This window comes from Megalopta genalis, chromosome 12 (genome assembly GCF_051020955.1).
Source record: "Megalopta genalis isolate 19385.01 chromosome 12, iyMegGena1_principal, whole genome shotgun sequence".
Taxonomy (NCBI): Eukaryota; Metazoa; Arthropoda; class Insecta; order Hymenoptera; family Halictidae; genus Megalopta; species Megalopta genalis.
In genome coordinates this window covers 12,076,509-12,092,216 of record NC_135024.1, presented here as the reverse complement: position 1 = coordinate 12,092,216, position 15,708 = coordinate 12,076,509, and the positions used below count along the sequence as shown (strand labels likewise).

General features: G+C 32.2%; 1 protein-coding gene across 2 annotated transcripts in view; it reads right to left on the bottom strand.

Annotated features, from left to right (window-relative positions):
• The window catches only part of Crzr (corazonin receptor), a 38,866-nt gene extending 23,501 nt beyond the window's left edge, over positions 1 to 15,365 (bottom strand). Inside the window, exons 1-2 of one of the 2 annotated variants that reach the window (XM_033475015.2) lie at positions 14,917 to 15,365; positions 674 to 1,367 (exon numbers count right to left, since the gene is read on the bottom strand). In XM_033475015.2, coding sequence (XP_033330906.1) covers positions 674 to 1,297 — 624 coding nt within the window. In that variant the 5' untranslated portion in view covers positions 1,298 to 1,367; positions 14,917 to 15,365. Of the gene's footprint in view, positions 1 to 673; positions 1,368 to 13,555; positions 13,682 to 14,916 lie in introns of those variants that run through there. The other variant, XM_033475016.2, reaches the window with a different exon arrangement.
• Between the last annotated feature and the right edge of the window lie 343 nt (positions 15,366 to 15,708).

Below are 15,708 nucleotides of genomic sequence, written 5' to 3'. Positions count from 1 at the left end.
CTGTATTTGTTTTTATACAGGCTAAACTTGCACGAAATTAGTAAAATTAGTTTGTAGGTCTTTTTTTATACTTTATGACGTCCATATTGATGTATGTACGTTTATTATATTATATTTATGTACGTTTTTATATCGTTATGCACGGTAATTAACTAAATATTTCTTCGGTTCACGGTACAGATTGCATCTTATGGGGTCTTTTCTGTTCACGTCTACGGTCTTCAGAGACCTTTCTTATCGTTAGCAAGGAGCAAATGTCCTACATTCAGGGTGTCCCAAAATTGTTACTTCAGGAAAGTTCTTGAAGTCATTTAAAGTAACCTTTTCCTTAGTGCAAATGCAATCCGCGGCTTTGTTTACGAGTTATTAATGAAAATCATTGACCAATAAGAAGAGCCAACAAGCGGCCGAAGCATAGTTTCGCTCATTGGTCTAGCCGCCTTGCACCGGTCGAGCTGACCTCTCATTGGTCCCTTTTTTTCGTTAATAACTCTTAAACGAAGCGACGGATTGCATTTGCGCTAAGGAGAAAGTTACTTCAAATGATCTCAGGAACCTCTCATTTCCCGGAAATGACACAATTTTGGAACATCCTGTATAATTTGGTGCTCATTGTACGATTGCGTTTGGATTTATTATGAAACACCTAACAAAAATGTCTTAAATTGCTTACCTGAGGTGCTGCTAAGATGAGAGACAGTATCCATGCTATGATAATTAGCCTGCAACATCTGTTAGACGTGTTCAGTCCCTTCATGGGATATCTCACGGCAATGAAACGATCTGCGCCAATCAATACGAGCACGAACGTGCTTAGGTATAGGCTGAACATTTGTAAGTATTTGAATAGTTTACACGCAATGTTCCCCCATATCCACTCTACTGTGTAGCTCCATACTGCTTCGCCGCCTATGCAGAACACGCTGACCAATAGATCAGCTACGGCCAGGTGTAAAATCAGCGTGTAAATTGCGGACCAACTGTGCCGGCGACGACGGCTTCTTGCGATTGAATAAATGGTCGCCACGTTCGCCATAAAGCTGAGGATCGCCATGATGGATAAAACGATAACCTTGAACAGGGTTCTGTTCGTTAGTTGCGGCGCGTGTTCCAAACATGTTACATTGTTTAGCAAATTGTAGTGAACTTGGTGCTTGAGTTCGCTGATATTGTGCCATGTTTGTGAATCCAGACCGAGACCAGGTCCACGGGAATACTCGACAGAAATAGTCAGATTGTCGCAGGCTGGTAAGACGGTCATGGCAGAGTTTCCCGCAAATTCAGCAAACGTTGTCATCGTATAATTTCTTCTGGCTTACTTATCTCGGTCTTCATACCTTTGGTCGGTTTCCTTATTCGGCAAAGACCTAATTTGTAAAGATTGAGAGTTACGTGAGAATGACGGGATTAGAAAGAAACATTGCATGCAGAGGGAAGTGGGGTACTATTGTTTCTCTCGATAAATATAGTAAATTCTGTTCTAATAGAGTCCATTTTAAGGATTTGATTACATTGTCCCTGTGTTATCCCTACGCCTATACAGTCAATTTTACATAGTAGTCCATGTTATAGCTTTGCTGGAATTGCTACTGTGTTATTCTTACGCCTATATGCGTTATTCCTACGCTTATATACGTTATTCCTACATCAATATGCGTCATTTCTACGCCTATATGCCTTATTCCTACTTCTATATGCGTTATTAATGCGCCTATATGCGTTATTGCTACGCCTATATGCGTAATTCCTATGTTTATATACGTTATTCCTACATCTATATGCGTCATTTCTACGCCTATATGTGTTATTCCTACTCCTATATGCGTTGTTAATGCGCCTATATGCGTTATTGCTACGCTTATATGCGTTATTGCTACGCCTATGTGCATTATTTCTACGCCGATATGTGTTATTCCTATGCCGATATGCGTTATTTCTACGCTTATATACGTTATTCGTACACCTATATGCGTCATTTCTACGCCTATATGTGTTATTCCTACTTCTATATGCGTTATTAATGCGCCTATATGCGTTATTGCTACGCTTATATGCGTTATTGCTACGCCCATATGCATGATTTCTACGCCGATATGCGTTATTCCTATGCCAATATGCGTTATTCCTACGCCTATACTAAGGTTTGACGGAGTCGGTCAAGCGTGTGATGCGGCATGCGCATAATACAATAACGTAACTTTTAAAATTGTAACATTTTTGAACTGAATTTTTTTAACACATTGATGATAATTTTCAGATTAAAATGATTAAAATGATATAATTTCGACAGATATCTCTGATTACATAAAATAAAATCAACCACGATGTAATTGAATAAATATTGTTTAAAGCGTGTTGTGTTTGGTCTCATTTTAATTGGAAGAATCTCGCCAATATATTAACAAAATTTTCACGTAGCAAACATTAGAAATAAGTGAGTTAAGGCATCGTTTACAATGACTTTTGTCTGTAATGTACAACTGTTTTTTTTTCTTTTTGACAATTCATTGTTGATACCACGAAGTCCTGACTCGAATTCAATAGAAAACCTATGCAGTCGGTTGGATGAGAGAACTAATAAAACCAAATTTTTTTCAGAAAGTAGTTAGAATTTGAAAATATTGAAAAAGTTTGTATTGAAAATCTAATAACCAGCATTCCTAGCTGGTTTGAAGCCGTAATCCATGCTAAAACTGGGAATACAAAGTATATTATAATATCTATTTATTTAGTCATGTAATTTATTTTGTGTCCACTTATTTTTGTCTCCCGGCAAATAGATTATTTTGTTAAATATGGATCGCTTCCATAAAAGTGTAAAAATTACTTTGAATTTTTCACTAAATAATCTTTGTATACGGATACAGAATAAATAAGAATTAGATTTATAACAATAATGTAAATTTGATTTCTCATTTATAGCTATTCTGCCTATGTATGTTTAGAAATTAGGAAAATTTTAACCTGCTGGAGAAATTAATATTGAAAAGTTTGAAAAGATAAATGAGAAATAAAAAAACAGTGAATAGCAAATAGTAATGTAAACGAGTGAAAGTTGAGTGAAAGAAATGTTCAAGAAATACACTCGTAAATATTTTATAACCACATGATCACGGTGCGTACTGTCGCAATTATCGTTTTCGTACATCGACGTTCTTATCAAAGTATTTTTAAAAGAAATCGCTGAATAAAGGAACTAACTACTTCCTCGAACCGAATTAAACCGCCAATGGGTTATTCGATAGCTTATCAGGAAAGAAGATTTTGTGCCAAGTTTTAAATCTCCATCCTCGAACGAGAGGGTACTTAAAGAGGAAAATCGGGTCATTAGATTTTTCGTTCATTTCTCCCATTTGCATGAAAAAATTCCGGAAAAATAGTGGATACGTAGCAGTTAACATATAATAATACATAATTTAATTAAAAATTCTCATGGAACATTAAAAATTTTTTAAATAGAACGGATTAAACGTCATGTCATTATATTATCACGTCAAAATATTACCGTGCCCGAAATTTCCGTAAAGCCACCTGATATTTTGTTGAAATCTTATTATTCCATAGCACACAATGATAATAACATTTTAGAATTAATAAAATTTCTATTCTATTAATTCTATTAATTAATTTTACCTATTATTTACCTATTCTATTCTATATTTTATCTATTCTATTATTAATTAATTAATTCTATTAATCTATTTTACCAAAAAGCAAGTATGAAATTTCCATAAAGCCATACGTGTTAAGTAAATAACATCTTGGATTAACAAAAATTTCTTCTCTATTTTGTAATCAATATTTAGTATAATTACCATTTATTCGAATAATGTTGAAAATTCGATTAGGCATTGATGAAATCAAATTACGAAAAGTTTCTGCTCCGATAGATGACCACGCTTCGTTCGCAGCGGTCTATAACTCAGAAATAGAGTTATAATGTTCGCAATTACCATAGATTTTTCTCGAAATTGTTCCTCAAAGGTTTTCAATTGGATTTAAATCTGGTGAATAAGCTGGCCATGTAAAAATCCTGATATCTTTGTCGTCTAACCACTGCTCTTGTTGTTGGCTTGATGCATGAACTGCAGCGTTATTATGGTGAAAAATGAAGTTGCCGCACGCAGTTTCTTCGCAAAATGGTATGAAAACCATCTCCAAAACCATCTTCCGTATATTATGTCGATTTCATTTTATGATTAATTCAACAGATCGATGTTTTTTATTGGCTCTGGATGCAGTCCAAGTCGTCAGCTATAAATCGTTATCAGACATGATATGGAATAATTATAAGATTTCACCGAAACATCACATGGTTCTACGGAAATTTCGGGCACTGTATAAACTCGTGTTGTGGAATCAATACCAATATTTTGAATACTGGTTGGTAGCTACTTTCCCAATTGATGTTTTTGAGTATAATGGTACATATATATATACATTCATTACAATAAACATTAATAAATTTTAGACGTATACAATATTTAAGAAGAATTAACTTTTTTCATTTATTTATTGATTATTAAATTGTCACTTTGCCACAGAATGGTGCTACCAGACATTTTAATGAGGCTGTTATTACATGTTATACGAGACTAATACATTTCCGTTATAGTTGAGCGTTCAATACAATAATTGCCTTGCTTATTAGGTATTACTGGATATTTATTTATAGCGTTGAAGCACTTTGGAGCATACTGAACCGCATCGCATAGTGAAACTGTGTATATGACGTGTTAAAATGTCTACATAATCATATTTAGCAACAGAATGTTTAAAAAATTCAGCAGGAGATTAATTTCAAATGAGTTCTCCCCGAGTGAATATTAGGAAGATCAAATGTTAGTTCGGAACGCAGCTTGTTCACATTGTTTTAAGACCAGAAGGCTATTTTACAAAGTAATCTTTATAGAAAATAATGGCCAAAGGTTATATGATTGTATGCGATATAGTAATCGACTCGAAATTAAATAATTGAATTCCATTTATTTTCCTACATTTTAGATAAGATTTAAAAAAACGGCTCAAAATATCCTAGGATTTTTATTCAGACATATTCGTCGGATAGTACATCTTGATATTATAAAAACTTTTTTTACGAAAAGTTATCTTCCGAGTTATTTAACAAAATATGTTTCTATAACCGGTCTCGAAACCACATCGGGATACGATCGCTACGAATTTTCAAGCCCTAACGCAAAATTAATGAAAAAATCTATCGCACAAATGTTACTCGGTATTCGGCTAATGATAAATTGTGTTAATGAAAATCTGCATCAACGTTTTTATTCAATAAGAAATAAAGGTGATAAGAATTCTTTTTACGAAACCATATAATTTCTTTGTATGTGAATTATTGTATCATTGTATTTTTCTTTGACACAATTGCTAAGGCATTTTCGTCGAAAATTGCCTTAATGATTGCCTTAATAATTGCCTTAATGAAATAGCCTGTGCTCATATAAACGTCGTACACTGCGTCGATCACATATGGATAATTTTTAACCAATTTTGAATATTCATTTTCATTGTAATATATTCGAATAATCTGAATTTGACTAGAATTTGACTGAATTTGACTAAATAAAATCGTCCACGATGTAATTGAATAAATATTGTTTCAAGCATGTTGTGTTTGGTCTCTTTTTAATTGGAAGAATCTCGCCAATATGTTAACAAAATTTTCACGTAGAAAAAATTAGAGACAAGGGAGTTAAGACATCGTTTACAATGACTTTTGTCTGTAATGTACAACTGTTTTTTTTTCTTTTTGTCAATTCATTGTTGATACCACAAAGACCTGACTCGAATTCAATAGAAAATCTATGCAGTCGGTTGGATGAGAGAACTAATAAAACCAAATTTAAGGCATTTTCGTCGAAAATTGCCTTAATAATTGTCTTAATAATTGCCTTAATGAAATAGCCTGTGCTCATATAAACGTTCGTACACTGCGTCGATCACATATGGATAATTTTTAACCAATTTTGAATATTCATTTTCATTGTAATATATTCGAAAAATCTGAATTTGACTAGGATATTTTGGATGCGAAAGAATTCTAATGTCATCCACTGTGATCAATTCTAACCGTATAGTTTCGATTCAATTAATTAAATTGCTTCGACTTCGTGAGAATTTTAATGGTTGATTGTCGGCGCTGGACGTGTTAACTGGGAGAATAAATGACCAAACGGAAGTTACTTTAACCCCAGAATTGGCTAACTTCCTTTCGTAATCTGGCTATAAGTCTTCTGCTTCTGTTTGACGATCTTTTATTAATTTTGTAAAATTTTAGAATCAAGCTGCTATGCATTAATTAAATATTCTAAATATATTTATATGCTAGCTGATGTTCCATTTAAGTAAAGCTAAATTACTTTTCTATTTTGTTGACGGGAGTGGATAAATTTTTTCATCTATAATATATGTAAGTGTACATCAAATTATCTTAAAATAAATTGGATTGTTCGAGTAAATGTTTTGTTTGTTACATCAACAAACGTTAATAGCTTCGTGATAATGAAGCAACGTTATTTTGAACAAGTGGGTATAGGTTGTAATATTAATCTTTTCAAACAAATACATAGTCTCATTTTATATATTTTTTCCTAACATGCAAGAAAAAGTTCGCCGTTAATAAAAAGATCGATAGTTACTTCTTCGAAACGTTTAAAAAGCAGAACTTATCTCGCGCCAATACTTTGATGTGCACCTCATCATATACGCGGGTATCATTCTGTCGTAAGAAAAAGTTGATGAAAGAAACATAAACTGATGGAGGCGAGTTTATGAAAAGGAAAACGTACCTCTAAGAATTTAAAAACATAGACCCTCTGCGAGGTTAGAAAGAAACAGTAAGGATAATGAGGCAAGAATTATGCATTCTAATGCGAAATAATAGAACGCATGAATAACGAAAAGTATTTAACTAAGGTCGATCGTCTCGGCTCGTGCATTAATTATACGAAGAAACTAGCTAAACGGCCGGTAATCGTTTGAAACGATTCATCGTCGCGTATATTAATTAATTGAAAACTGCATCGAGTTGGCATTGAAGAAACTCATTTTCACGTTAAATACAGACGTCTCGTCGCGTCGTGTCGATTCAGCAGAAACGACGCGATATCTGTGTTCCACTTTTCCACTCGATTCGAACTTGTTCAGGCAAAAACAGATCGGCCTCGTAAAGGTGTAGCAGTCTCTGCGCAACTTCTTGCTAGAACCGATACATAGAGTATTTTATTTGCTTGACAGATCATAGCATCTTTATTAGCTTTTGTAACATAGATGAACACGTTGATTAAGATGCAGATAAACATTCATGAGTCATTATTATAGTGGAATCTCGATTCGTCCTATCTAAGCAGGGTGACGTGAATATTTGGACAAGGCAACAATTACAGTAATTTCTTCCTAATTCGCACTCAGATTGCGCACAAAAATGGATAATTTGGGAAGAGGAGACACGATTATTGGAGCCTTGCATCTCATTTTTATCTCTAAATTTTAAATTTACTAATTTAATCATTATAACAATATAACAATTATTTAAATAAATCTTTTATAAATCAATATATTTAATAATGAATTATTAAAATTCATATAAATTAAATTATTAAATTCTTTCAAAGATGAATCAAATTTCAAAATAAATCATTCATCATACATAAAATAACTAATTATACATATTATAAATTTAAAGTTTAACCCTTAAATTTTTTCTATTAATTCTTATTATTAAATAATCATTTATATAATAAAATAAATCAATATATGAATTAAATTCATTTCTAAAAAAACTAGATATGTGTGAATAAAACCGACTTACTTTTCATATCCAACTTAATATTAATAATTATTATGATACATAAAAAATTATATTAAATTAACTCTTTTATTTTCGAGATAATTAAAAACATTAACTACATTTTAATTAACCCTGATACAAAAGGTACAAAAATTATTTTTACTTATATTAATATTATTTTCTTCTTCTACAATACATTTTAAAACCATTAATCTTCCCAAAATTGTCGATTTTTGTGCGCGACCTGAGCGCGAAATAGGGAGAAATTACTGTACCTATACTTACAAGGGGAACTTACGATCATGTAAAACGCTTTTGAATCGAGAATAGATTAAAGTTATAGCCTAATAGGAATTTTCAAAATGGGCTTCCATTTTTCAGATATTTTTTATTCAATGTTTGTATGTAGCTATATGTTAAATACAAAAATTACTCGATTTCAAAAAAGAATATACTTTTGTATCAACAATTTCTACCGGAAATGTATTGTTTTCGAGATATTTAGATTTATAGCTTGCAAATGATCATCCTGCACATGTTATTTATATGGTTGAATAGAAACTTTACATCAAAATATCTTGAAAGTGAAGGCGCTCTTTGAAAAATCTTATGAGAGCTTTTTAATATTAGATATGTACTGTGACTTTAATCCACTCTCGTTTTAAAAGCGATTTCCATGGACGTAAGTTCCCCTTTTTAGTAGTGATTGTGGTTGAAGTACGTGTCACAATAAGGACTCGTGTACCCGCGTGAATTATTTCACGTATGTTTAAATACATGTGTATTAATTCACGTGTACTTCGTTACACTTACATTTATTCATTTTAATTTAAATTCATGCAATTTAAGAACATATATTATATACTGAAAAACGTTATGTTCATATAATAATAAATGTTAATATGTTAATATAATAAATAACCATTAATAAAAACATTATATTAATTTGTTAAAAGTATGTTATGTGTTTAAAGAAACGTTACGTTAATATGTTAGTATATTAAGGAAATATCATGCTCATTTGTTAAGAACATATGTTAATAAAAGTCATTTTGAACTATAAATTAATATTAATATCCTAGAAATGACATGAACTGAAATAAAAATGTATTAATGTACGTGTAACTAAATATGAAAAGTTGATATTTTTGCACGCATACTTATGAGAAATGTTTAAACGAGATAGTTCAGTCTGAAAGATTGCCCATGCATCATTACACCATTCTGATTATAATAATGATTCACTTATTATGCTTACAGATAATTATGACCACTTAGCGTATACGATGTCGTAAATCTTCAGAAAATTACAGTCACTAATTGGAATATTCAGACAACTTTTTTAAAACGGAAGAAGTTTCTAAAAATTGTACCGAATGATTTCAACTTTGTTGAGATGTGAGATGAATTAGTGTGTACAATAATGTGGGGACTGAATATTAGAAAAACCGTTTCTCTATTGTACTTTGCTAATATGACTAATATTTTACCAATTCAGTAACGAATATGTATATTTCATGTCGCGCCGTAAGAAGTAATTAAACAAAATTTCACTTGAATCGGATAATAATAGTAGGAATTATGATGAAATTACAAGCATACAATTTAGTAAGGTTAAATTTATAACGATTAGATTTAATTTTTATACCGGTGTTGGGCTAATAAAGTTGTATCAAAACTGATATACAGGGTGGACCACGCAATGTGATCAGCTTAATTTATTCTGTTGCTAGTAATACGATTGGAAATTTTTTTAGCTAAAACAACATGGATTAAGGAGACCTTTAAGATGATTGTACCAAATCTTTTTGTTAATTTTAGGGATGCTGAGACGAATTCGAAAAGCATCATAACATAACGTATAGTTTTTTCAGAATCTAAAAAAACTGTAGGTTTATTATAGGAAACCTTGAAGATTTCGGAAAAAAGGGTTGACAAAAAATTTGGTCAAAATGGATTCTTCATCCCTTTATATTCAGATATTTTCTACTCTCTTTAATTTTTCCTTGCCGTTGCTGAAACTGTACTACCGTCACTCTACGTTCCTTCTTCCCTCCTATGCTAATCCTCTTATATCGTTTCTTTTATCCCTTTTATTCATACTTCTAGATCTAACACCACTTCCACTAAATTTTCGATTTGCGCTCTCAGTTCTCCCTTTTCTTACTTTTCTCCCTAATCGCTGTATTCCTCTTGTTCCAGTTTTACATTTTTAACCTTCATTCGATCCCTCTTAATCTTCATTCTAATTTCTCAGCGATCGATTGTTCATGCTTAATCACTACTGTCTGTATTCTACACGTTATTAATGTCTTTATTTCAGCCTGGTAATCGTGACATTTACGCTTAATTTACAAATATTTACAAATTCTCTTATACGTGTTTGTCTCGCTTCACACATTCTTTTCTTTTCTTCCATTCTCCCTTTCTTACTTTCTCCAATTAAAATCTATTACTATTATATTAAAATTAGATTACATTGTATTACTCTACGTTATGATGTATTAAATACGTATATTACACTTTATACCAGGGCTCGGAATTAACCACCACGCAACATTCAGATCGCGAGGGCTACGCCTCCTGACTCCCGTCGCGCGTCTCGCTCTCCGTGGTCGCCTCTTTTGGCTAGGAGCATCTCAGGTACGTATGCTTATACATATATGTTGCTTCGTATGTATATGTGTGCGTAGCATTTAGGAGATCAGCGGGGTGCGAGACGCTATTTGGAGTCTAACCTGGTTTATTTTCTTTCCTAAACTAATTTAATTTGTTATTTGGTATGCTCTCTTTTTGGTTCTTATTTGCACATAAATCTTTATAAATCTTTCTTCTTTTTTATATCGTCTTTTTCACTGTTCTTCTATATTCTATATTTTGTAGTGTCTTTTCTATTTATATTAATCATTTCTCTTTGTCCACACTGTTTTTTTCCTTTACTCATTCTTTTCCATATCCCTCCTATAATTTCGTCTTCCTTTTTCCGAGCATTCTAATTGTTTTTTCAAATGTTATCGCCAATCCTGTGCGCCTTTTCCCCGGTGACCTTTCTTTTTCTGTCAACCCTTCTTCTATCTTTTCTATTTTCCCGTTTTGTATCTCCTCTAAACTGTCTTACTTCTTCATTTTGTCTGATTTCACCTGTTTCCACTTTGCTTCCTCTTCCCTCATTTCTTAACTATAAATTCTCATTTAGGTTCTTCTTTTTCCCCCTATATCTCCACCTCTTACCTTCCTAACTTCTCTCCATAAAATTTATTCTCTGTCCCCCTTTTTATTACCTACTCGCCTTCACATTTGTTTTTCCTTTTTACATATACGGTTTATCTATGTTCAATTCCAACGTGCAGAACGTAATATTATACTTTATTTACATACATTTCCATAGGTATTATCGTTTTTGTGCGGCATACTGTGACAATATGACACATTATTTTTAGAATTTTCAATAGATACTTTTTATGAAAATGGTTACTATATTCAAATCAAATAATTTTACCGAATATTATAATGTGTCTGTCTGCTAATGAAAGTCTTATATCAAGAAACAAACACGATCATGATAAACAGCAAGCTTTTTTGACTCGCTGCATGCGACAGTCGTTTCTTCTGAAATTAGAGTCTATAATAATTTTGAATTTTTTCTGGATATTTATCTTTGAACAGGCGATTATCATAAATTTTTATAAATCTATTTATTATATTTATTTAATCTGTATAATACTTTTCCAATTTAAAGATCTCTCGTGATATTGCAATCGTAAGTACACATTTACTTAATAATCTTTTGAAAACTAGAAATACAGACAAAAATTAATTTAATCACGCACTAGAATAAAGTGTTATCAACATTTCGTTGATAACATTTCGTTGATATGCACTTAAACGCGTATGTTTCTATTGAACGATTGCAATGTTGTTTTGTTCTACTATCATTTCACAATGGTCTGAAAAACAATTTTTCGTGATAGCATTCTGATGAGAAAATTATAAAGTTTGAGGTCAAATATTTCTTTCAAAGTAAAATCATTGATTACAAATTGTTGCAATATCTATAATATCTACAATACGTGAATTATAGTATCATTTAGGTGAGAAAGCATATTATGACTAATTAATTTATATTTGAGAACATATTTTAAGCTATGCCTAAATGGTGCAAAATCTATAACAATCTAATTTTTCGAAAAACTATTAACATTCCATAAAATATTTCAAGCTGATAGATATCACGTTGCCTGTTTTATGTGAGTGAATTAGAATCATAATGACGTAATTTCTTGTTTCCTCACTGTGAGAAGCAAAAAGCGGTTATTGTTTACTAAAATGTATATCGTTTATCGATCAAATTTATCGTTAAGATAATTTAGAGTTAAGTTAATTTAAAGTAACTAAAATTTATTTCACTTGTCTTTTTAACATTTTGGCACGCATAGATTTTTATTTTAAGCATGAGTCAGGTGACTGTGATTCTGTCAATGTGACCCTTCAAGGTATGTTTACATTTTCGTTTGTATGACGCATGTATGCTTTTAAAGACGCTTCGTAAAAAGTTTGTTTCTATAATTGGAATGTTATTACATGTGGACACATTTTTCAGTCGAGCGATATGAATGTAATAAATATGTAAGTAGGACAGTTTCTGCTATATTTAAGTTTGTGCAGATTTTAACAGATAGATATTCAAGATATTTTCGTGTCCCGTAGGCGTGCGTATCGACATGTGGCCACTTCAGCAGAGCCTTAAAGTTATGCGGATAGAGGGTCATATACAATATTGAAAAATATTTACTCTGAATAGATACTTAGATAATTTTAAACTACTCAGTGTTGTGAGATTCATTCCCTCACCTAGATAGTGCGACTAATTAGTACAGTTATTGACTTCTGTCACTTTTTGAGCGGTTTTTACAGGATTAATTTGCAAACTTACTTTCTTTACCCAATACAAATACTTTCAGAGAACGCCATCTATTCAGCACCTAGATAATTCCAAACTAAATTTATATATAACGAAATGAATTGTAATAATTCCATTGTTATAAGTTTGAGTTATATCTCAAGTTGATCAAGTATATTAATTATCTTTATTTTTGTAAAATTCATATGATGTTAATTTAAATTTTATTCATGAAAAGCTGACTCGCATATTCCGTGGATCATTGTTTATTGCCATTCATTTATTAAAATTAGAAACGAAATTAAAAACGAATTAAAATAATTACGAATTAAAAACGAATTAAAAACGAATTATATAATTCCATTGTTACAAGTTTGAGTTATATCTCAACTTTATCAATTGTATTAATTATCTTTATTTTTGTAAAATTCATATGATGTTAATTTAAATTTTATTCATGAAAAGCTGACTCGCACATCCTGTGGATCATTGTTTATTACCATTCATTTATTATATACAGATTTTAGTTGAAATCTTTAGATATGACAGCTATAAACTCACGTATTCCATATCGTAACAATATCTTATTACTGTTGTAGCAGCACTCGTGTAAAACAGAAGGTACAAGTCACGTGTAGGATACATAAGTTAATAAAATAATTGTTATAATGCATCGTTCAACATATTGCTTTCTAACGTGTGAACATAGAAAAATATTTGTAACAAATCGTAATAGAGATTATTTCTCGTAATATTCGCGTTTCTATGAACTTTGTGTACAGTAAACCACGAAAGTATACGAACGGTTTCAAATTAAGCGTTCAAGGCTTTAAAAATTTACTTACATTACGGTTTCATAACATTTTCTATTCCGGTAGTAAGTTACAAGTGACGCGATTGATATGCCAAATATGTTCGAACCACTTGAAATGAGCGATGCCTCCGGACATTCGAAGACACTTTTTCCTTAGCGAAAATGTCCTCCGCGGCTTTGTTGACGAGTTATTAACGAAACACACTGACCAATCAGAGAGCGAGCAGAAAGGACATGCTCGGCCAACGCAGCCAGCGGGCTCTAGCCACGCACGGCGATTTAAAACATGATTCTAGCTGAGCAAAACGATTTTTTTCGTTATGTATTTTCCTCCACGTTAACATACACTTACGGACAAAAGTTTAGAGAGAACTATTAAAACGCAATTAGCTTTTTAGAACTGGACTAAATGACTTGAATATTTTTAAACGTTAGGTTGAGACTAGTTTACTGTATAATGACTAAAATACTTTTTTCTTTTTAATTGTCCTAACACTTGGAATGACAAAAGTTTTCCTGAGTCTGTGACGAAAATTTAAAAAATCAGTTTTGTGAATACAGTTACTTCTGATTTCATTTAATTACGCAAATGTCTTCGTTGCTAAATATACATGTATGCAACAAAATGACCGCTTTCTCGTTAACATTTAAAGGTATTTGCATGAATTCATCAGTAATATTGAGACCTTGCTATTTTGATTAAATTAATTTCAAAATGTGATACGCGTGTTTTGCGAGAAACTTGATTGTTTAACCTGTTAGCGGCTCGCATTGGTCGTTTAATGACCTTATTAACACTCGGCAGTTTCACTGATTAAATTAGAGAAAAAATAAATGTTATGCAAATGGTCTGTGATTGTTCGTGTACGACATTTTAATTACTACATATTTGTTTTTGTTGATGTATTAGTGCAATAGTAATCTGTTTCTGCTGCGAACTCGTCTAAATTGTCATATTTCGTTTCTATTCTTTTCCATTTCTCTCTGCACACAATTTGTTTCCTTCTCCTTTCTTTATAATTAACTGCCGTTTGTGTGATATTTCTGTTCTTATTTCATTGACCGGTGGCGATGCGTAAACAGTGAATATATATTGTTAACCGCAACGTAATAGTATGCAAACGAAAATTCATGTTTTTCCATTATTTATGCATCAATCACTCTTCTGCCTGTTTTTCTTAGAACTGGTCTAACGTCAATGAATTTTTTCAAACCTCCGTATTAACCATACGCGTTAACAGACAGTTATTTAGAGAAGAACAAGAGGAGGGCGATATAAAAAATAATAAATATAATAGCTTTGATCGTTTCAACAATTTGGTCAAATGATACAACGATGTCCGACAGTATCGGTAAAATCAAATAAACAATTTTGCCAATGGTATTATTTACCTCATGTCGACAAACACTCCCCACAAATTCGAGTTACATAAAATGCTGTTCGATCGCTGTACGGCAATTACGTTGCACTATTAAACTCCTTTGCGTGTATTTTTCAAATGATCATCGTCGAACGACTGCTTTTTCAATTATCAGTCACTGGTGTTTGCACGGCGTGCACTTTTAGTCAACGGTATATAATTAGTTGATTTAGTTTTTATTCGATCACGTATTAGTAATGTAAGCCTCGTAGCGAGGAAACACGATGCAACACGTTCTAGATTACTCGATCAAATCGAGGATCGTTGCGAGCAACGATCGTGTCACGTTCGTTTACATTAAAATAAAGTAATACGTAATTGGTACAATTAATTCGAATTTATAGAACAGCGAAATTAGCTTTCGTATGGTCTGCGAACTTGAACGTTGCTTCGTGCGGCAATTCGTTCGCGGCGCGGAAATCGACTGATGATGAGACTAACCGTAGGCAACATCAACAGTGCCTGTCCCCGTGTTCCTTCCCTTTCTTAACCCGCGTTTTCTCACTCGCCTGCGTTACAAAGTGCACTCAGGTAATTTGAATGTTTACGCTCGAATAGCAAGCGCATCGATGAAATTGACGATCAAGCTCGATTCACAAAATACTCGTAAACATTAATTGCCTATACGTAAGTTATGCGTATTACATGCATAAAATGATGAAATTGGGAAACACCGATGACGGTTATGCCTCTTGACTGTCTTGTTGCAAATACACTCGTTTCGTTAACGTTCGCATGTTAATATCATTGAAATATTGAATGT